The 22,161-nt window shown below is 39.5% G+C and overlaps 5 protein-coding genes across 7 annotated transcripts; 3 read left to right on the top strand and 2 right to left on the bottom strand.

Moving 5' to 3' along the window:
* The first annotated feature begins 217 nt into the window (after positions 1-217).
* LOC141913100 (uncharacterized) lies at positions 218-2,406 on the top strand. The gene is made up of 4 exons (XM_074804551.1): positions 218-286; positions 370-530; positions 956-1,562; positions 2,191-2,406. The coding sequence occupies exons 2-4, from the start codon at positions 384-386 to the stop codon at positions 2,337-2,339; spliced, it is 903 nt and encodes a 300-aa protein (XP_074660652.1). The 5' UTR covers positions 218-286; positions 370-383; the 3' UTR covers positions 2,340-2,406.
* Positions 2,407-6,168: 3,762 nt separating this feature from the next.
* On the bottom strand, positions 6,169-9,630 carry LOC141912800 (glutamine amidotransferase-like class 1 domain-containing protein 1). Of its 2 annotated transcripts, none has more exons than XR_012620201.1 (8): positions 9,502-9,630; positions 9,230-9,309; positions 9,027-9,132; positions 8,511-8,618; positions 7,900-7,997; positions 7,694-7,787; positions 6,771-6,878; positions 6,169-6,647 (listed from the first exon to the last, which is right to left on the bottom strand). XR_012620201.1 is itself a non-coding variant. In XM_074804199.1 (8 exons), exons 1-8 carry the CDS (start codon positions 9,545-9,547, stop codon positions 6,626-6,628), a joined length of 666 nt encoding a protein of 221 aa, XP_074660300.1. In that variant the 5' UTR covers positions 9,548-9,630; the 3' UTR covers positions 6,169-6,625. The 2 variants fall into 2 exon arrangements, 1 of the variants encoding a protein (XP_074660300.1); XM_074804199.1 differs by having other exon boundaries at positions 6,771-6,882.
* Positions 9,631-9,760: 130 nt separating this feature from the next.
* On the top strand, positions 9,761-15,919 carry LOC141912691 (uncharacterized). 2 transcript variants are annotated; one of them, XM_074804022.1, is made up of 9 exons: positions 9,761-9,785; positions 10,300-11,150; positions 11,737-11,927; positions 12,226-12,326; positions 12,411-12,615; positions 12,907-12,974; positions 13,597-13,701; positions 14,051-14,266; positions 14,881-15,919. In XM_074804022.1, the coding sequence occupies exons 2-9, from the start codon at positions 10,318-10,320 to the stop codon at positions 14,926-14,928; spliced, it is 1,767 nt and encodes a 588-aa protein (XP_074660123.1). In that variant the 5' UTR covers positions 9,761-9,785; positions 10,300-10,317; the 3' UTR covers positions 14,929-15,919. The 2 variants fall into 2 exon arrangements, with proteins under 2 accessions (XP_074660123.1, XP_074660121.1); XM_074804020.1 differs by having other exon boundaries at positions 9,767-9,785; positions 10,297-11,150.
* A 280-nt stretch (positions 15,920-16,199) lies between these two features.
* Positions 16,200-19,192, bottom strand: LOC141912826 (ER membrane protein complex subunit 10-like). Its single transcript, XM_074804241.1, has 6 exons — positions 19,065-19,192; positions 18,402-18,569; positions 18,105-18,200; positions 17,503-17,687; positions 17,096-17,192; positions 16,200-16,846 (listed from the first exon to the last, which is right to left on the bottom strand). The coding sequence occupies exons 1-6, from the start codon at positions 19,164-19,166 to the stop codon at positions 16,775-16,777; spliced, it is 720 nt and encodes a 239-aa protein (XP_074660342.1). The 5' UTR covers positions 19,167-19,192; the 3' UTR covers positions 16,200-16,774.
* A 41-nt stretch (positions 19,193-19,233) lies between these two features.
* Positions 19,234-21,634, top strand: LOC141912739 (molybdate-anion transporter-like). The gene has a single exon (XM_074804106.1). It carries the CDS (start codon positions 19,603-19,605, stop codon positions 20,992-20,994), a length of 1,392 nt encoding a protein of 463 aa, XP_074660207.1. The 5' UTR covers positions 19,234-19,602; the 3' UTR covers positions 20,995-21,634.
* Positions 21,635-22,161: the final 527 nt, after the last annotated feature.

Below are 22,161 nucleotides of genomic sequence, written 5' to 3'. Positions count from 1 at the left end.
TTCTTTTCTCATAAAAAAAAAACCCATAAACACATAGAAATATGATAATTTTGAATATGAATATGGAATTAATTGCAAGAATATTTACATTTCCTGCATGGTCACGAGTAGACAGTAGATTATACTCTTAGTACGATTTCCTTATTTTAGGTTCGAATCCCGGATTTTTTAATTTCTTACAATATCTACACGATAATCCTGACATACTCAAGGTCGTAGGCGCCTTGCACGCGTTTGATTTAAATCAGTCAAGCTTGCTCGAATCCACAACACATTAGTTAGAAAGGTAAAATATCTACCTCGATCTATTTAACATCAAACAAATGAGAGTTTTATCTTAATCTTCTTATCGTTTGCCATCAATTTTAGACGCTTTTAAATCAATGAATATTGAAGAGTTGACAGTTGACGGCGACGCTGCGACGTCGACGTGTCGTCATCACGCGTGTGGTGAGAAGATCGATTCTTATTCGATGAGGGATTTCGCCAATCGTATCTTAGAAACTAGTGCTTCTGAACGTTTTCCTGAGGTACAGAAACATGAGGACCCTGCAGACCCTTGTCAATGTTGTACTTGATTTCCGGCCTTCCCTCCATCCACAGACACAGTCCTGGTCTCGATCTGAAGGATTCATCCCACCCAAAAGCCTATCCACCACGAGAACGCTTTACTGAATTTGTAAATGTGTACTCACTATTATGTTGACTAAGTTCTCTTCCTATTTGTGTCCCTCCTGAAATTCTCCATTGGGCGGAATCCAGGAAAATATAAATGGATTGAAGGTAGGCTATACAAGCACAAAGGAATTCTCCAGGTTTCTGGGAAGGATAGGACTGGTTCAAGGTCAACCCATGCTGGTCGCAGTGAGATTGTCCAGTAGAGTCCCCTTGAATCCATCCTTAAACTCTGAATTCAATTCTCGCTGTATTTTTTTCTCCATTTTTCTCTTGACAGAAAACGACAAGAAAAAAATCGCATGTGGATGTATTCGGTGGGGCAAGCGACTTCAGCGCTTCAGAGGAAGAGGTCGACGGGAACGTGGATGCAGAATCAGAACAGGTCGATACTAACAGAGATAGAGAACAGATAGATCCAGAGAATGATGATGAAGACAATGATGTAGAAGAGGAAAATGAAGGTATGGAGGAAGAAGATGAAGGCGATGATGATGAAAATGAAGATGAACGATCTGAGATGAACACAGAAATACCTGATTGGATAGATAGTGATATTTCTGAGGATGACAACTTCGGGTTACAGTTAGATGACTCAGTTCCTGAACCACCGATTGACGATGGATTCAAGTTATTCGAAGATTTCGAGCCAACAGCGCAAGAACAGCAGCAGCAGGAGGACGATCCACTACCACGCGAGCATCGAACATTATCACCACCGATAGGGAGAAAATTCCTCTCGAAATCTCGTCGACCGAAAAAACGACGCATGATTCAAGTCATGGTAAACCGGCGTGAAAAAGAGGAAAAGAGATACGAAAAGAAAATGGCTGCTTATGTGATACGGAAACACCATCGCCCGCGACACTGCTGTCGTAAGAGTTGCAGTAAGTGACGGCTTGAAACTGACCCACCAGTATATATCAGTACATGTACTGCATGGTTTCAAACTTTGACTTAACGGTTATCTGCTGGAAATGAACTACATTAAACCTTGCCTTTTAGTTTATTTTTGCCCGAGTTGATAGTCAAAAGTCCCTCGATTTTGACACTTGAACTTGAACTTGAACTTTAATTTTATTGCTCCATATAATATGCAAGTTACATAGGAAATGACATGCAATAGAATATTAACATCAAAACACAGGGAAAACAGTACGAGAGTGGACATACATTTATAATCGCTTTTATAATGGATAACATAGGAATAGAGAATATTTGCAAATAAAATATGTTAAATGTAAAACAAAATATAATACTACAGCAAGGAAACTAGGTGGCGATACAATCAAGTCTGACTAGTCTGCGAGTTAGACTGTGATGCCTTATTCAGTCTGGAAGTGTGGACATTTTCAATTAGAAATGTCTCTTCTGAACTTCTGAACACGCGGACGGTCAAAAATTTCAAGATTGCATATCGATTATGTAAATCAATTGATAGTCTGGGTCAGGGTCAATGCTTCAGATCAGATTGATTGTTATTTTTCTCATTGTATCTCATATCTATATTTAAAGCCAAACAGACGAATACGACAATGATGGAACCTGTTGCTCAAAGTAGACGGAAATACACGTTAGTCGCGTTAGAGATGTCCTCGTCGAAACCGACAGATTCCGACAGCAAACCAAAAAATATCCGATTATACGGAAAAAATAAAACCTGAATGAATCGCTGAAACTGTTAATATATCACTAATTACATGAATTATTTATTGTTGGAATGAGAAGAATATTGATAAAATACAATTCAGCTTGAATAAATAAGAAATAGTTTTCGTTGTGAATTTTGTCTCGAACTGTTGTTGTTTTAACTCTATAGTTCAGGACACCTGAGTTTGACGCCTGTAGTACCGTAATGATACCTGGAATTTACATCGGTAACTTGAGGCAGCCCGGTTTTATAAACGCACCAACATCTGCAAAATACAACACGTATTTCTAACTATTAGTAGAAGTCATTCCGGAATTGATTGCCTCTGATGATCTGGTGCCCCGGAATCTGTTCCTCGTGCAGGCGCGGATCCAGAGGGGAGGTTTCAGGTGTCGTGACCCCCGCTCAAAAATATTTCTAAATCGTTTTCTTGAAGGAATGTACTCGGGACAAAGCGGGCGAACAGTACCACATAATCGGTACCATATCGTCTTATGTTTGGCGAAACAATATGCCGTATAGGCCCTATGAGAGATTTTAATCGGGGGTTTAACATTAACATTCTTTATGAAGCCCCTCCTGGAAAAAAATCCTGGATCCGCGCCTGGCCGTGGACAATTCCAAACCTATCCCTGCCCCGGAATGGAGGATTAATTGGTCCCATGAGATCTAGGGTAAAGCTTACGTATTCATACCGTGTTTAACAAATGTTCGAAAAAAACGTAGAACTTTACCTCTGAAGGTAACATTGTTTCGGGGCGAATAGACCTTCTACAGTACAACTGGGGGAGAACGGATATTTAGAAGTTAACATCGCCTGAACGACACAGTCTGACGTCACTTCCGGTTCGGTCCACGGCACCGCTAAAAGAACAAATCGAAACATTTTTAACAGTGACGAATTTCACGAACCAGAAAATCTATTCTTAATAACCAGTAGTTCGCTGTTATATTCAGTACGAAATTTCTAAAATTGTCCTATTTTGGATCCGACTTCGTTGGTTCCACGTGGTTCCACGCTTTCAATTAATCGAATGAATTTTCTCAATATAGAAACATAAATATGTATAGTTATTAAAATCTCTCAGATTGATTACATATCAATTGAAAATGTACGTATTAACGTATTCGAGGAGGACAACCCGAGCCCTATAGAACTGCAGACCTGGATTCCTTTTTTTCAATCAGAGACGGTTAAAAAATTCAAAACACCAAAAAACACGTATAACAACCTACCATCTTCAGATTTACTGAAATATTGTACGTAATCGTATTGAAGATGTTCTTTGACGGCCAGCGCCGGAGTTGTGACACTTCTCTTCATGCGTACCGGTAAGGCGATAGGTTTCTTATCGATGGTTCGACGACGTGGCTCAATCTTAACTTCATCTTCTGCGGCGGTGCTTACTTTACTTTTCAGCGCTTGCACCACGGCATCTCGAAGATGATCGAGTAATTCGGATTTTTCTCCGTTCGTTGATGAAGATGATGAATTATCCTCGTCAGTTTCCTCTACTTTTACGGGTTTTCCATCAGCGTGTTCGCGGGTCTCTCGAAAATACGCCATCTCCAGATCGCTCGAATGTTTCTTATTCAACGGTTTTTCATCCTTGTTTTGAATTCGTTTCTTTTCGTTCACTTCTACGTTTATTTCTGTTTTCTTATCATTGTCCGCGGGGTGAAGGTCAGCAGCAATAACGGGCGATTTTTCATCCTGGCCATCGTCATCTTTTTCTCTCGGTTTGTCATAATTCTTCGACTTTTGTATTTCTTCGCAGTTCTCGAAAGAGGCATCGCAATTTGTCGATGATCTTAGGACCTTCTTCACCCATATTCTATTCGAGTCATCTCCATCATCTGCGATGAGGGACATACAAAGTGTATTTCTCATTCACCGGCCAATTAAGGGATTGGATTGATTATCAAGAATGTGATTAAGAAGCATTCAAATATACTCACCGTTCGCTGCGCCGATTGCATGAGAAAAGATTAAAGAAAAATAAAGCACTCCAAACAGAATCCAAGAAAATCGTGACATTTCGAGCGATTTCTGCAAATAACCAAAACTCCAATTTAGTAACGGAAACCAATTGTTGAAAATTTAGAAATATTCAAATACAAATAGTCCCCTATAAAACGCATAAAACGGGGGCATACATTTCGGCTCGGCTGCCGTTTGAAATCAGAATATTTTCAAAAACAGCGAAATATATATGTAGGCCTACATGTGTCTATTTTTCACACAAGTCTAAATAACGTATTTCTATTTAGCTAGAAAGAACGTGATTTCAATATTTCAATCTTGACATTCTCGGAGGGCTTAGTTGCGACAATCTTAATTTATCGGATTTCACTTAAAAGGGTTATTTATTGAGACGGTTTCTAAATCAGAATCTGTACAGATTTGTGATGCCTTCCAGATTTGATTATTCTTTGTTACAATCATTGCAGAACACAATCGAAGTTTAGATTCAATCTGGAAGTGCTGCTGTATATCGTAGCTATACTTGAGGTGTGGCCATAATGGCAGTGAACGGTTCTCGTCCGTATCGTTGCTCTCAGACAATGGAACTATCAGTTCAGTGTTTACATCTATATGACAGGAATGGGTCCTGTTACTGTTTGTGGTATTCTATTGAATATACTAACTATCATCATTATACGCAGACTACGCAATAGTTGCTATCATTCAATTTGTCTTTTAGCGGTTTCTGATCTTGTGTTCAGTTTACCATCTTTTATCATGTACCCGCTGAGAACGTATTTTATCTACAGTAATCTGGGTGACTTGGTTTTTCGTTATGATGACTGGCATTTTGGCTGGTGGTTTATATATGTAGGCTTTATAGGACTGTATCCGTCACAGTTTGTCAGAAACTGGCTCGTCGTTGTTGTGAGTTTAGAGAGAATTTTAGTCATTATTTTCCCATTAAAATATAAACGATTCTGGAAACCTTTAACTATCAATTTACTCTGTTTCGTCACGACCACTCTGGGGTTGTTGATTTTCTCAAGGTATATAATTCCTCGCAGGATACCCGGTTTAACGAGATGGCCGTGTTTGAAGCCAGGTCAATATACTTATACCATTTTCTTTGGGAAGAAGTATACAGATGTCACATTTCTAAAAAATGTCGACAGAGTTCTCAAACCGATTGAATTTGATAGAAAATACGCAATTATGTATGGGATGGTTTTCCTGCCTATATCTACGTTATTAGTCATAAATGTGGTTTTGTTTATTCTTTTTACTTGGACCAAAAAACGCCGTAAATCACTAATAGGTGGCGCTTCAAGGGATAACGATACGGGAATATTGAAGATGGTTTCAGCAGTTGTTCTGGTTTATATTATTTGTGAATTTCCTGGCGTTTTGGATCGGCTACCTGGAAATTTCAATGATGTAGAAGCTATGATTCTGAGGAAAGTCTCGCTGTTAATGTCCATGTTAGATTCTTGTCTGAATTTTACCATTTATTGTTTTACGAATAAGAGATTTCGGTTTGAAGCCGTCACCATGTTGAATGTCGCCAATCATAAAAGAACAAACATGAGTCGAGCGAGCTAGAGTATAACATCTACGGTAAATATCCTCTAGTGAACTGTTAGTAAGTAACCTGTCTGTGGTTAAGTTTCACGATCGGATATTTTCACAAACCACATACAAGTTGGTATAAGCCCATCCGATTATAAAAAGCTTACCACCAACGATTAGGTAATTAACTAGTGAACTGATACAACGTCCTTTCATAAGACACTGATAAACACCAACTGATAAAGTGAATATAATATATTATTTCAATAATATCCAAAGACTAGATACATTTATCATAGTTTTTACTTAAAAAACATTCAATTACACGTGGTTTTCATATTGATTACCAGCATACAAACAAATCGTCATTTTATTACAAAAACTTGTAAGTTTAGATACTTCTAAACTACATGTACTGTTAAACGTAGAAACGTCTTGTTTCTAATGAACAGATTTTCTGCTGGACGCGGTACCACAGTTACGAGTTAAGATTTGACTCATTGAAAATGATCTCATGTTAACTCTAACTACAACAGTGGAACTGGACCCTTTAACTACAATAACATCTTTTAAAATATCCACGTGAAATCAACTCAATTTAGAGACAGTTTTAGATGCAGATATTAAGTATTCTTTCCAATTTTAGCAATGAAATCTTCAGAGCTAGAGTTTGGTGGTGCACAAGAGTTCTAATCAATCTTGTTTCGAATTACAAAGAACTGAATGTCATCAAAGCTGAATTAATTGTGCAGAAAATATTTTCTTCATTTCACTGTTTTACTCTGTCTGAAATGAGAAATGTGGGAGATAAATGCAGCTGCACCTTTAAATTAGTTCACAATAAAATATCTGAGTCGATAGCCATGGCTCTGAGATTTTAGGAAACCAAATTAACGCCTGTTATATTACCTTTGATTGTGTAAGAGTATTAAGTTTTGAACAGCAGTTAACGTTGATTTTTCATTTTGACCGGAAACTAAATGTCGATCGACTACGACATAAACACAGTTCGGTTCACTGGCTGAAAATAAATAAACAACACCAAACAACTTTACACAAGAGATAAACTTATATGACAGGTTTCGATTGGTTTCAACCGATTGCGGAATTCTCTTCTCACGCTTTTGTTTCAAAATCAATCAGAATAAGCCCAACCTACTCCAGAATAGAATCTGTGAACCTGATAGAAGCGGCCGGTAAATAGTTTGATCTCAAACAGAATACGTTTTACCATTGAATAAGCTTGTTTTTATGTTCTTGTATTCCAATGGTACCTTAATAATTTAATGATTTCTTGTATTACCATTGTAAAGCGCTATGATTATGTTATAGCGTATATAAACAAATAGATTATCATTATATTATATAATCAAAACCTATCTAGAATGTTACTGGTTCCGCGAGATCGGAGGTAAGGTTGTCCACCCATAATAATAATAATAATAATAATAATTAGTGCCTATAAAGCGCCTTTCCAATGAATGCTCAAAGCGCTGTCCCTCAATTATTACCCAGCTTCTGTTACCAATCCAGTACATTCTTACTCTCCCTGGGGAGATGCAACACCGATACGCTGCAGAGCGATCAAGGCGTCGTCAGCCAGTAGCAATTGTGAATTAATGCCTTGCCTAAGGACACTACAGCACAGCCGGGGTTCGAACAGACAACCTCCTGATTGGGGGTCGAGCACTCTACCACTAAGCCACACTGCACCCATCCATAATTCTAGGATAATGTTTAATTGAGATGTGGGAGTAATTTGATAGTGTCATAAAAAGACAAAACGTCGATTGAAAGCTAATAATTCTTTCCGTATTTCACTTCATACTTACAGCTGTATCGAGCTCCCTTATCTTTGATAAAGTCTTCAGGAATGATCGGTAAACAGGAAAATTCGTGAGAATGCGCTAATTCATACACCGACGTCTAAAACAACAAACAATCACTTCAATTCACATCAACTCCTGGATATCCTCTCTGTTCAAAGCGGAAAAAATTCAGATTTTGGTTATTGTTTTCACGTTTTTTTGTGACTTACAGCAGTTAGACTGTACTGTTTAAACATCCAGTCATTACTGGCCGGATCTTTAGCGCAGCACAATGCCGCTACACCCATTCCTATTACACATATCGGCTCTGAAAAACAACAAACAAACATTTAACTACAAATAAGGCAGAGACGGGACTAGGTATCAAATTGCAACTGAGAAATCTTTAATTGAAAATGATCTACAATCACCAGACATCAGGCATTTTTAATAGCTCACTTTCAAAAACTGATCATCCATCCACACTTCACATGTGTTCAGTGCTTTATCTAATACATGTATATTATTAGGCATTTTATCAGCACACTATCAAAAGCAGACCATCCACAATTCACGTGTGTTCGGTGCTTTACCAGAGATATTTTTTATTAATGAACTACAAACACCAGGAATTAGACAATTCATCAGCACACTTTCAAAAACTGATCGTCCACACTTCAATTGTGTTCAGAACTTCACCTGAGACAATACTAATTGATAAAATGAACTACAAACACAAGACATAAGACATTTTAACAGCAAACTTTCAAAAGCTGATCGTCCTCACTTCAAACTAAAATATCGATGAATGTTTGAAGAGTTCCAGGAAAGAATAACTTACTTTTTTCGCTAATGAAATGACTCAGTATATTCGCTAGCTCAGTATTGTGAGCTAGATCGTACACAGCCCCTGGCGAGTGAGGTATCAACAATGCCGAATAACGGTTCACTGAAACAACAAATGAATGAAGAGAGACCGGTAGATAATTAGTGTAATCACCGGGAGACACTGATCAGGCGTGGGATCCAGGGACATTCAATGACTACAGCACAGTGAAAAAAAGGAGATCAACTTTAAAAAGGGCCAGTATCCATCCATGCCCAGCGAGCGACGCGTAGTGTCGAAGCAGATATAGGGGGTCTCTTGAGGGTCTTGAAATTTCATGTCATTCTAATGCATTTTCCACCTGATCAAGATAGAAGAGAATGTCAATGAGGCAGATTCTAATTAAAAACAGACCTTAGCCTGCCTTTTTACTAGATTTGCTCAAAATTTGTTCGCCATATTTATTAGTATCACGTGCTGCATGTGCGACAGTCTGAATACGCGCCTGCTGATCTAAGAGACTCAACTTACCGTCAACTGTAGACAGAGCAATCGGATTGGAAAATGATTTGCTCTTAAAATCATTCAACCACAATCGACATTCGTCATCTTGATGAATGTATTCAATAGATTTTGCCTGAAATAAGTACAGAAATTAGTGGTGAATTTCATCTTCATCATTTCAGAGTCGAGTAAGAATTAAATTTTCCGCAGAGAGGAGAATTTAGATTCACCTGTGGTGACGCTAGTTGAATATTGAAGTTGGAAGAATGTGCTAATAAATACGACTGCCTGAATGAAGGAGCACTCACACCTAAAAATAGAAATAAAATACCATCTTTCTGCTAAAGATCGCTCGGTCTCAGGAACTTAAAGTCTGGAACTTAATAAGACCAGCAGAGAGAGCAGGAGCCTCTAACTAAAAAAGACCGCGTTAAACTTGGAGTCTTGCTAACTGGCATTGATAAAAAACATTTTCTTAAAGTTGAAATGTATAAGAAATTACCTTCAATTGAAGAACTGAGAACGAAAAGACAATTCGCTTTAGCCATTTCCTTTGATTTCGAGATTAGAAGCAAATTTTGACGGTCAAATGTCAAAAATATTCTCTTTGCTCCACGACCTTGAGAGTGAGCTACTCGCGACGCGCGAGTAATTGATCGGCGTCTCTGGCAAGTGAGTAAAACGTGCTCTGGCAAGCGAGTGATTGAAAGTCACCTCTGGTAAGCGAGTGGCTAAATTCAATTAAATATTTATTGATCGAAATAAATAGCGGGTTTGACGTGTATGGTAGGTTTCTCACTCACAACAGAAACTAACTCTGCCCCAGACCTTATCAAAATCTTATTCATTTAACGGATTGGAAATTCTCACACGAACAGCAACACCTTTACGGCGTTGTAGAGAGGTGTGGTGAAAATAATCTGGATACGTGAATGAATGGTGAATGACAGAAGGTTCATTGACATGAGGCAACACACTGACACAGTCACAGCACACTATATTAATAATTTATAAAAAGGAAGAAAGAGTTCGAAAAGCTTTCATTGAGCTAGTTATACAAGAATGAATTATCAGGTCGTTTTCAGACTCTCATTTTTGCTTTCATCTTTCATCATCGTCATCAAATATGGTTGCATAGGCTTTTGCCTTTAAACCGATTAAGACTGTACTTTGTTAGGGTGCGCGGTTTACAGGGTGTAGTGACGGTCCTGGTTGTCGAGACTCGACTTGAATGAGTCCATTGTGTCACTCATTACCGCTTGACTTTGGAGACTTTATCCCTTTTTTTTATTTTCAGTAGGACAAGTTTTGGTAGAGAATGGACGAAGATGATGTTTTATGTCTATGGAGCGGAGAAAGCAGTTCGGAATATGAGGATTTTTGGCGGGCCGAAAAACTGAAAAAGAATCGGAAAAATGAAAAAAACCGGCAGTCGAAAACAACAGCGGCAGCTGCTGCTGCCGATTCCGATGAATCGGAGAATCAGGGTGAATCGACGAGTCATCTCAATGAATCGGTTACGATAATTAAGGATTCCGAATCTCAGTCGATTGGAAAACGCAAACTTTCCGTTCGTAAAAACAGAAACGACGATGAATCGGTTGAAGAGAATCGGGAATCGGAAGAGCAGACGGCGCCGCCGCGTCGACAGTTGATTCTTCATGATTCGTTATTACCGCTGTTCGATACGGATACCGACGACCGCGAGGGCGCTGCTAGCGACGAGGAAGAGGACGACTCCAGAGAACGAGCCTCACTCGCCACGTTTCTGCGAACTAAAGAAAAAAAAAAGCGAAAAAGAAAATTCAAAAAACTCGACAAAGTCAGTCGAGCGTTCAGTCAAACGAACATCTCTGAATCGACTGATAACCGGTCGACCGACGGGCCTCAACCGACGACCTCACTTGACCTCACCGATACGACCTCACTCGACCTCGCCGATGGTTCATCGTCGCGTACTGCTCGACGTTCGACCCCCGAGTTTCCTCGCGCTAAGAAACATCACCGTCACCATTTAAACGGAAGCCGACATCACGGACAGAAACGAGCGAGAGAGAGTTCAGAGGACGGAGCCTCCCCAGTCGCGATCCACGACCCCGTTCCGGTTACAGTCGCTATGCATCATATTAGAAAAGGTCGCCGTCGACCGAGGTATGAAATAATTAATGCACCTTTTAAACAACATTAGCAGGGTCTGATCTAAGGAATGAAAGCCACTTGCCCGGGGACAAGCGTATCTGATATTTCGCTTGCCCCTCCAAAAAATACTTGCCCTTCACAGGCAGTCCGATTGGTGGCACTATCATCCGTTGTATCGAGTGGGAAAAAAGCTTTGTGACATAAAATTGCACTAGCCCGGGGGACAAGCTAACTTCTCGCCCTGATGAGAATATACGTGTCCCGGGCAATCGGCCAAGTGCTTAGATCGGACCCTGATTAGAGTCATTTCATTATCATGGGCTGTTTCTAAACTCATTGCTTTGACCAGTCTAGGACCATGTTAGTTCTAGGCCTATAGCCAATTGAACAATTTAGACCTATCTTAAAGTTTGAGACCACTGTGGAACCGGCCTTACTGATTTAACTCCACTGGCTCGTGCAGTTAACTACGTAAACCGGTCCTCGATAGTCCATGAATTTTTCGCTAAGATCAATTTAGTTAAAACTTTCTTTTTCCCTCAATTTCTTCGATTTGCAACTGAATAAAGTCTTAAGGGATATAATGTGTTTATTTTAGGCCTAGAACGCGTACAAATGAGGATTTGTTGGATATATTGAGTAACAGTGATAATGAAACGGCAGCGGTAGCAGCAGTAGCTGCAGCTGCTGATTCGATATTAAATACCGGTATGCACTGGATTTCACCACCGCGACTTCACAGATCAGCGCGTCGTAGTTCTAGAACGCAGAGGTCACCGCGTCCGAGAGGTATGTGTCTATCAGTGTCAGCGTACTGGGTCCAGCACGACAATTCCTACTTCAATACAATGTCAAATTTCACAAAGTTCAGGGAAAAGTCTGGGAATTTTCTTTTCTTTAGAAGAAAGTCAGGGAAGTTAGTACCAGGATAAGTCAGGGAATTTAATTGAGATTGTTAGATTGTACGTAAAATCAGTTAAGAGTTTAAAATCAAAATTCGTTTGGGAAAACAACGTGCATGTTAGAATAGTGAAGGATAAAAGCAAGTCGGATAAAAGTGAATTGTGTCAATGAATTATTATTGTAGAAAGTTTAGGAGGTTCGCCAAGTTTTACTCCAGAAACTCAACGTACTATAAGTCAATTTCAACAGATTGAAGATGATGAGGATATGGCACGAAGGCTTCAGGTAACATAATATACATTACAATCAAAAAACACCCCAAACTTTGTTCATTCGTTCAGTTCAACGTTGTTGTTATATATTTTATAGGAAGAAATGGATCACGAGTTTGCTGTGGCGTTAAACGCTCAGGGAACAACGGCTCCCCCTAGTGGTCATACACACGAAACTCATCATCATCACCACCATCATCACCAGCCGAATCATCCTCGTTCTCATCATACATCGCGTAGTCGCGGTCGATATAGAAGTACCGGTAACACTAATCTATGGTTCACGGAAGATGACAATTTAGGTAAAATTTGGCTAGTTCAGTTTGGCTTGTTTGTTAAGTCAGATCTTTTTTAGAAAGATCTGACTTGGGAAGACTTCTGTCATCTAAAATTAGGATGACATCTAAAATTGAGATGACGGAAATATTTCCAGACTTGGGAGGTGATATCAAAATTGGATGTTGTATGATTTATATAATCATTAACTCAGCTCAAGATTTAACATTTCGCTCTTAAGATTTGAGAAAATGTCTCTGACTCTAAACCGCTGTTATAAATGATTTGAGATTGTTAATATTATGTTTAAATTACAGGAATTCCGTTTGATGCAATGGCTCCATTTGTTGATCAGTTCATGTCTTTATCACGATTGGAGCAACAGGTACCGATATTATAGGTTTCCGTAAGAATCTTGGGGTTCTTACAGATTAAGGAAAATCAGGGGCCAGTTGCTCAAAAGTTGGTTACAGTTAACCAGTGGATAGTTGATATGGTGACAATTGAAATTTCATTGTTACTATGGTATTTAACGGCCAGTTATCTTTAACCAACTTATGAGCAACTGGCCCCAGGGGTTTTGTGTGTCTTGTTGTTCTTACTGGTGACGAGTGGCACGAATCAGCCTTCACTGACCTCTGTCTGAGATTGTCTTATGATTTGATCAGGGCCCGGTTCCACAGTTAGAGTTAACTCTGAGTTTAAGTTAGTTTATTTTCAATGAGTTGAATCTGAGTCAAATCTTAACTCTGAACTGTGGAACTGGGTCCAGGGAATTTGAATTTTGTCTTGTTGTTCTTGCTGGTGATGAGTGGCACAAGGAACCTCTTGATAACAAACAGCCCTCACTGAGGATATCTTACATTTTGATCAGGGAATATTTTTGGTCAATAGTCTGGGGGGAAATATCACCGGAATTTAGGATTGCCTGGTCTGTAAGAACCCTTGATGATAGTGAATTGTTGAAGTGATTTAAGTGATTAATTCTATTTTCTATTAAAACATAGATGTATTCAAGTCCGACTAGAAACCGTCGGGGATCTGGAAACCGGTCTCGAGGTCGCGTCAATCATAGAACGAGATTTCTAGCTGTAGAGGATGATAGCTATGAGGTAATTTTTCATTCTCACTCGGTCCTCGTCTAATAAAGACATCAGGCGTTGCATCAGATCTTCCACCAGATGGCGTGTGTATCGATTGGAAAAACTTGATCCAAATTTAGTTTATTTTCAGTTGACTGTAATCTGAACTCTTAGCTTCCCACTTCATAGTTAGTCAATAGTAATGTCCTATTGCACACTAGCGCGCCTGCCAAGCGAAATCTATTGCCTTTGTAGTTGTTCTTTTGCACACTAGCAACACCTGGTGGATCCTCACTCGTCGCAAGTGTAATCCTCTATTGCCGCAGTCGACTTTTCGCGTCCTCATTCATCATAACTTAACGTCTATTTCACTTTCTAGCATTTACTGGCCCTCGGGGAGTTACTAGGCGACGCGGTTCCACGTGGCCTTGAAACGACTGCGATCAATCAACTGCCGACTCACAGATTTAACTCGAGTTCAGCTCGTAGTTTAGAGTGTTCGATTTGTATGACCGAGTTTGAAAATAACGATCATTTGAGAATTTTACCATGTTTCCACGATTTTCATACGAAATGCATCGACCAGTGGATCCAGGTTAGTGATCGTTCTCTTCACTGTTTAAACGTTCGTCAGATTTCACGATAAAGAAAATGAAATCTGACTCTTAAATGAAACCCTGGATTATGTTCCGCCAGGGTCTGATCTAAGCACTTGTCCGATTGCCCGGGACAAGTATATTCTCATCAGGGCGAGTAGGTTATCATTATCACTCGTCCACCGGGCTAGTGCAATTTTATGTCACAAAGCTTCTTTCCCACTCGATACAACGGATGATAGCGCCACCAATCAGACTGCCTGTGTAGGGCAAGTAGCTTTTGGAAGAGGCAAGCGAAATTTCAGATATGCTTGCCCAACAGGCAAGTGGCTTTCATTCCTTAGATCGGACCCTGTCCACGGTTATGAGTCACGGTTTGACTCTAAAGTAAAAAGGATCGAGAATGAGCCGTTTTTAACTCAGCTCTGACTGACAACTGTGAAACCGGGTCCTGAATTCAGTTTCACATCTATCATTAAGTTTATAACTTATACGGGGTTCCTGGTAGCGAATTCCGGGCGGGGTCCGTGGGGCTGCGAAGTCAAATAAAAATGGCTGAATTTTTGAATTCATAAAAAGTATTTTAGAACTGATTATTTTATCTTGTTTTCAGACGAACGCGACGTGTCCAATTTGTCGAGTCGCGATTAAACTGGAATAAACCGGAGAAAACAGCAATAAACAGGATTTAATACCATTTGGTGTTGTGTTCGTCGTCGCAGTTAACTGCACAAATTATTTACGTCGATTCGGTATTTATTCAGTCTTCCTGCGACTGGAATCAAAAACTTGGTTCATTAATCATTTTTGTTTCTTTCCCAAATTGAGTTCTATAACTCAATGGATAAAATATCTACCGGTTATAGGGTTTTTACAGATAAGGAAAAAGTCAGTCAATGTAATTCAATCAGGGAATTTTAATTTTTGTCGTCTTGTCGTTCTTGCTGAAGATAAGGCCACAAGGAGAAACCGCTCCCACTGAGGATATCTTGTAATCCCTTATATAATGTAATCAGGAAATTTCAGAAGAATAAGGGAAATATATGCATCAAAATATTTTGGATGATTCCCTGATCTGTAAGAATCCTGTTCAATACAGAAGGCTCTGCTCAAATCTGATATAGGGTCATACGTACGAATGTATCCAATTTGAGGTTATGACTTAATAATCTCCTTGCAAACCAAACGATGTGTTAGCTGTTGTCCTCCGATCTGTTACCCTTAAGATTGTCTGGTATGCAGACTTACAGGGTCCAGTTCCATAGTTCTGAGTTAAGATTTGACCCTGGGTTAAAACATTGAAAATGAACTAACTTTAACTCAGAGTTAACTCTAACTCACAACTGTGGAACTGGGTCCAGTAGACTTAGGTCTGTGTTATGAATATCTTGCTGAATTGACCGCATCTTGAGTTAAAAAATTGAGGAATTTAATTTCTTTTCAAATACATTCATATAAATACTCATTAACATGTACTAATACTCATTAACTTGGAGAGCGGTTGACAGTTTAAGGAAGACAGGTCTACTGGTGAGCTATTTCTATCTAGAGCCGAGTGGAGTCTACAGTATTGGACCAGTCTCATGTAATTACATGCATGTACAATAGTTAGTAATCATTGAATCGTGTACAAATGTTTTCCGAAAATATACACAAATATTGATGTTAAAAAATCTGTCTTTGCTTTATGTTGCAAGGTTGACGTAGTCTTACTGTCTTATGTCACATTATTTAGAGATGAAGAACTACGCTAGGGTCACAGTCTGTCGATGGTTTGGCAAATATGAAATGATGTGCAGTTGCAATGTCTATCAAAGGCGCGATTCACTTATATTTTAAGCGTTATACTTTAAGCGTGCATTGGTTGATTGAATAGAACAGAATCGAAATCAAAAAAGTTTCTGTGACTAGAAATATTTTATTTTTCCAAAATTCTTTCATTAAAAAAACACATTTACAACGATCAAATTTACATCGAGTGAAAATTGGATTAAACGCTGCGGACTTTATCAATAAACGTTTAAAACTCACTAACACGATTTTATTAAACTGTAGGCCTATCCTACACTGCTTTAGGAGTTAAAGTACGCGGCTAATTAAGAAGGGGTCATTCCAGAAGAAGCTCTCAAATTAAAGAGAGATCCATAAGTTAAAGAATAGAAAAGAAGGCACTTCCTCGGAATGCAAATGGGGTCCCTCCAGTTGAAAATTTGAACAAACGGAACATCTAAAAGTAAGTGACAACCATTTCAGGCATGTGCTGACCATCAGGGGAAAGTGACAATTGTCTCAGGCATGTGCCGACCATCAGGGGAAAGTGACAATTGTCTCGGGCATGTGCTGACCATCAGGGGAAAGTGAAAATTGTCTCGGGCATGTGCTGACCAATGGGGGAAAGTGACAATTGTCTCGGGCATGTGCTGACCATCAGGAGAAAGCGACAACCATCTCGGGTATGTATGACAAGGAATTACAAGATGAGAATAGTGGAGAATGTTGTTGGTTGATTATCTGCCCTGTCCCGGATCTGAAGCCGATGCAACCATCAACAATAACGCTACTGGAACTATATACATCCACTGTAATAGAATAACATTTTAATATTGTCAGTGAATATATTATATTATTGCTTATGAAAAATGAATATAACGTTCTGAGTTAATTTTTAACTTTGTCTTTGGGGTCAAATTAGTAAAAGTAAGAAATTGTAAAATATTTCTTAAGTCAAATGAACAGATTCAACATATTAATCTACTCAAGTGAACCTCATAAATCGATTTTAGAGTAAAACATTTATGTGATACCGAACCTGAATGAATAACACTTACATATTTAGCTAAGAATGATCTGTTATCCGCTTGTTGCCCTTTGGCTTTTTCAGCTTTTTCTTGTTCCATCTTCTGAACGTAGCTCTGCGTGTCCGGTCTGTAATAAAAAATACACAAATAATCAGAACTTTTCATCACGATCAATGACTTTCGAGGGCAGCTACTTTTATCAGACTCGCTTTTTCCCCGACATCCACATTGTTTTCCTGGACTTGATTTGCTAGGAATTCAATCGATTAACACAAGTCAAATATGTAAAAGCGAAGATCATAATCTTAAGAGCGAAACTGAAGAGATGACTGTAAAATTGGGTCTTGGATCGTTAAAATACGAGGACTCTTCAAACATTGAAAATGAACCAACTGAACCAAGAATTATGTCATCGGGTCACGGTTAAATTAACTTACACGGGTCCCTGAACGGTTTGTCTGATTTCGATTGTTCTGTTAAAATCGTTTAAACTCGAATATTCAACATCGTCGACTCCCGTGCAGACGGACGGATTCGTAACCATGGATACGCCGTTAACATTGCCCGACATGTCGACGGTCAACGTGACTTCGTCAGATAAATGAGATTCGTACAACGAGCACTGAAATTTATAAATAAAGCAACTAAGAAATCATTTTATGGTTGATTAGGCTCAAGATAGATCCGATCAATTTAAAAATAACTGTTGAATCAAGAGATGACTATTTGACTTAAGAGATAACTGTTTAACTCAAGAGATATCTGTTTAACTCAAAAGATATCTGTTTAACTCAAGAGATATCTGTTTGAATCAAGAGATATCTGTTTAACTCAAGAGATATCTGTTTGAATCAAGAGATATCTGTTTGACTCAAGAGATAACTGTTTAACTCAGAGATATTCATCTAATTCAGAGATATCTGTTTGACTCAAGAGATAACTGTTTAACTCAGAGATATTCATCTAATTCAGAGATATCTGTTTGGCTCAAAGGAGATAACTGTTTAACTCACGAGACTGACTCTAGTAAAATACGTACGGCTTTAATGAATGATGACACGTATTGCATCGGTTCAGAATTAGTGTATTTAACCGGTACACGTATCCTATATACACCATCATCACGAGATAATTTCTGAAAAAAAATATTCAAAGCACAAATTTTAATCACACAGGAATTCCATTTCAGGGACTTTCCATGATTGTCAGGGATAGTAAGACATTTTCAGGGACTATCCCTAATTGTTAGGGATAGTAAGGCTTTTTCAGGGTCTGTTCCTGACAATCGGGGACAGTTGGCAGCTTTGTGTGTCTAAAAATAATTCTTAAACATTACCTTCAATTTATCCTTTTCCATAACTGTAAAGGGTGCGATTTGCGTGAATTGAGCTAAATTATTAGTCATAGACCGAATAGTGATGAATCCATGTTTAATCCACGGTCCGTCGGTACCGAGACTGTGTTCTAACGGTAACGTGAATAAATTCTCAAACTCTTCTTCACCCTGTATCAAATATTACAAATACAACCATGAATTACACACTGAATCACCCGCCGGCGAGTGAGGTCTCAGGCCCTGGCAAAGCTTTCTAATTAGCAAGCCTCATTTCAGTGATATTTGAGCAATCGGAAGTTTTTAATCTAAATAATTCAATAAGTAGGAGAGAATAAGTTCCTGGATAGAAATCTTCAACCCTTACTTAACGGCTGGTATTCAGACTATCCTCAAGATAAACTTCAAAATAAGGGTAAAAAGATGTAAACAATTTAATTGAATTAAGATATCACGCGCCCATAGTCAATAAACATCAGTTTTCAATATGAAGTATTAGGTTTCGGCAAATTATGATCAATAAAACTGAATTGAATTGATCACGTCGTCCTCCGGCACGCGAGGTGTAGATCGACGCGTCACTGTTTCGGCGCAGTTTTTCACGACGATTGTTTCAATTCTGCGGATTATTTTCATTTAATTACGATAATCAAACATGTTTCTGACCTCGTCGATGTTTGAAGTTGATCCGGCGACATTAAACAGCACCAAAAACACCCAAAATACAAATAAATTCATCGCATATTTTCTAAAAGTGACAGCCGCCATTTTGTTTGGTCGTGCCTAATATGCGGGTTCGGAATAAAGAAAACACGATTGAGGTTCCGGAATTAGGGTTAGGGTTTCGGATTAGGGTTAGGGTTATGTGTCCGTCAGCGGCGTCCACAGATCCACGCTACGGGAATTCCCGCTACGTCATCGCTGTCAGCGAAAGGGGTTTCCCAATCGAATTTTCGATGATTTGTCGCAAACACTTTTTGACCGGTCCAAATTCAACTGCTTCCTTTTTCAGACGTAAATTACGAATTGTGACGTGTTAAAGGAAGAAAACGAGGACTTTAGATAAGAAGAAGGAGGAGAAAAAGGAGGTTACTACTAACTATTAACCACCGGACCAACCGGCAAGAAAGATTGGGGAAAAACAGCATTTAATTAAGAAAAGTCGGGACTGACATTCGTCGGTGTCCGTGCAGCAAGCATCAAAATGATCATCTCATACGTGGCCTTATTTATCCTAGGATTAATATGTATTGGACTGCAGCTGTTGTCTATTCGATCGCGGGTTCACCCGGCCGTCGGTAATAACCCGATATTTCTGAAATTCCAATACGTGTATTTCGCGGCGTATTTCCCGGCGCTGCTCGCTGATTGGCTGCAGGGACCGTACCTGTATCGACTGTACTCTCATTACGAGTTCGATGAGTTTCAGATCGCCGTTATTTACTCGTGCGGTTTCGCATCGACGGTTCTGCTCGGAACGTGGGCGCCGATCGCCGCCGATCGATTCGGTCGACGTAAACTGTGCGTATTCTTCACGGTGATCTACTCGGTGGCGTGTTTCATGAAATTATCGCGTAGTTACGGAGTTTTGATAATCGCACGCGTTCTCTCCGGCGTTTCGACCTCGTTGTTGTTTTACGCGTTCGAAGCGTGGTACGTTCACGAACACTTGGAATCGAACGATTTCCCTAAAGAGTGGATTCCGGTGACGTTCGCTAAGGCGACCGTTTGGAACGGCGTCCTCGCGATAATCGCGGGCGTCGTCGCGAACGTCATCGCCGAATGGCTCCACGCCGGTCCGGTCGCTCCGTTTATACTCGCCGTCCCGTGTTTACTGATATCCGGTATCGTCGTCATGGCGAAATGGGACGAAAACTACGGTAAACGCAACGCACATTTTAAACGTTCGATGACAGACGGTTTGAAGTGTATTCTATCGGATCAAAGAATCTTCCTAATCGGAGTGATTCAATCGCTGTTCGAAAGTGTCATGTATATATTTGTATTCCTGTGGACGCCGGTCCTATCCAAGTCCGACCCTCCGTACGGCGTTGTATTCGCGTGTTTTATGGTGTGTATTATGATCGGATCGGCCGTATTCCACGTTTTAGCGTCTAAACGAGTCCCGGTCGTTAGCCTGCTCGCCGGCGCGGTCTTACTCTCGTCGATATCGGTTATAATCTGCGTATTCTCGACTCACCCGGCCGATCCGAAACGTTCCGTGTCGTTCCTCGCGTTCCTGCTCATGGAGATCGGCGTCGGTATCTATTTTCCGGCGATGGGGTTCGTACGGATGAAGATCATACCCGAACAGCACACGATATCGGTCGTCAGTTGGTTCCGCGTGCCCTTGAATCTGATCGCGTGTTGCGTACTGATGATTATTCACGATCACGAGTTTAAAAGCGGGAATCGGATTATATTCGTAACGTGCGCGTTTCTGCTCGCCGTCGCGATGTTGTGTTTGTTACGATTTTCGGCGCTCGTTAAAAACAATCAGTCGCCGCCGGAGACGGTCGAGATGCAACCGGTCGCGGCGACCGAGACAGCGCAGAATCTTCAACTCGTCAACCAGGTTCCATTGTATAATACATAAACTATGAACTGAATATAGTAAACCTTGGTCTAAATTACTTGAACTTGTAAAAAGATTAGTCCCAGTTTCATACCCTTTCAGTGCGGTGTATAAATTGGAACTTTACTTGTACACCGTATCACGGTGTATTGATGTAATAAGTAATTAGTTATCATCTTTACTGAAAGATGGCAGTACCTGTGGAATGCCTGTATATGCAACTCATTGGTATGGAATCTTTTCAGAAAGTTTTCAAATTGTCTCCGGCACTTTGGGATAAACGATTAGTCAGGCTGTGAAAGGGTTAATGAATGAAAAAAAGAAAATGACACAAGTTATTAATGAGTCAATGAGGCTTCAAGGTTTACTTTTAAAAATCTAAAGTTGCTATTTTTGCTGGTGGCGGCAAAGGTTGAATGTTTCATGTGAACTTTAAAGATGTTGTAAAAATTGTTTATAGAAAAACGTTCTATTTATTTATTGTTGAATGATTATTTGAAGACACATCGACCACACTCTGTATAGTCTAGTACCTAGCCGTTGTTCCTCAAACAGTAGGGAACCCGTTGTAGGGAACCCTTAACAAAGACTGGTATTCAGACTACACTCGGTAATGTATCAATATAAGTCTTTATTTTTTATTATATAATTGCTGTATATTCTGGTCATAATAAAGTTTAAAATACAAAATATTCAACTCTGTCTTCGTTTATTGTTTTACTGTTTGAGAGAAACTCTGAATCAATTGATGATTTACTTCATATCTCGGAAAAAAAATGGAAGAATGGCGCTTGATTTTCACTGTGCGACTGATGCAGGATCCAGGCTGCAGATTCAGATATTTTTTAAAAGATCCTTGCCGTTAATTACTCCAAGATTCAACGTATGTCCATTGACAGATCTACACAGAAGTGTATGAGTCTGATAACAGTCTAGATTTTCAGTACCCTTGAAAAAATACAGCACTTCTCAATAACCTTCGAAGCCGTTTCATCTCAATAATCCATAAATTAGCCAAGTCCGGAATTTTGAGTATTTTCTATGACTGGACCCCTGACCCTCTAGTTTACATCAACCAGCACTCTCCTTTTCAGATATACATAGTGCCGATTTCATCTACGATCCATTTGCCCCTGGATAAACAAATATTATAAATGTAAATGGCATTAAGATTTAGGTGACTAAGTG

Source organism: Tubulanus polymorphus, chromosome 11, assembly GCF_964204645.1.
Source record: "Tubulanus polymorphus chromosome 11, tnTubPoly1.2, whole genome shotgun sequence".
Lineage (NCBI taxonomy): Eukaryota > Metazoa > Nemertea > Palaeonemertea > Tubulaniformes > Tubulanidae > Tubulanus > Tubulanus polymorphus.
This window is presented reverse-complemented; position numbering and strand designations above follow the sequence as displayed.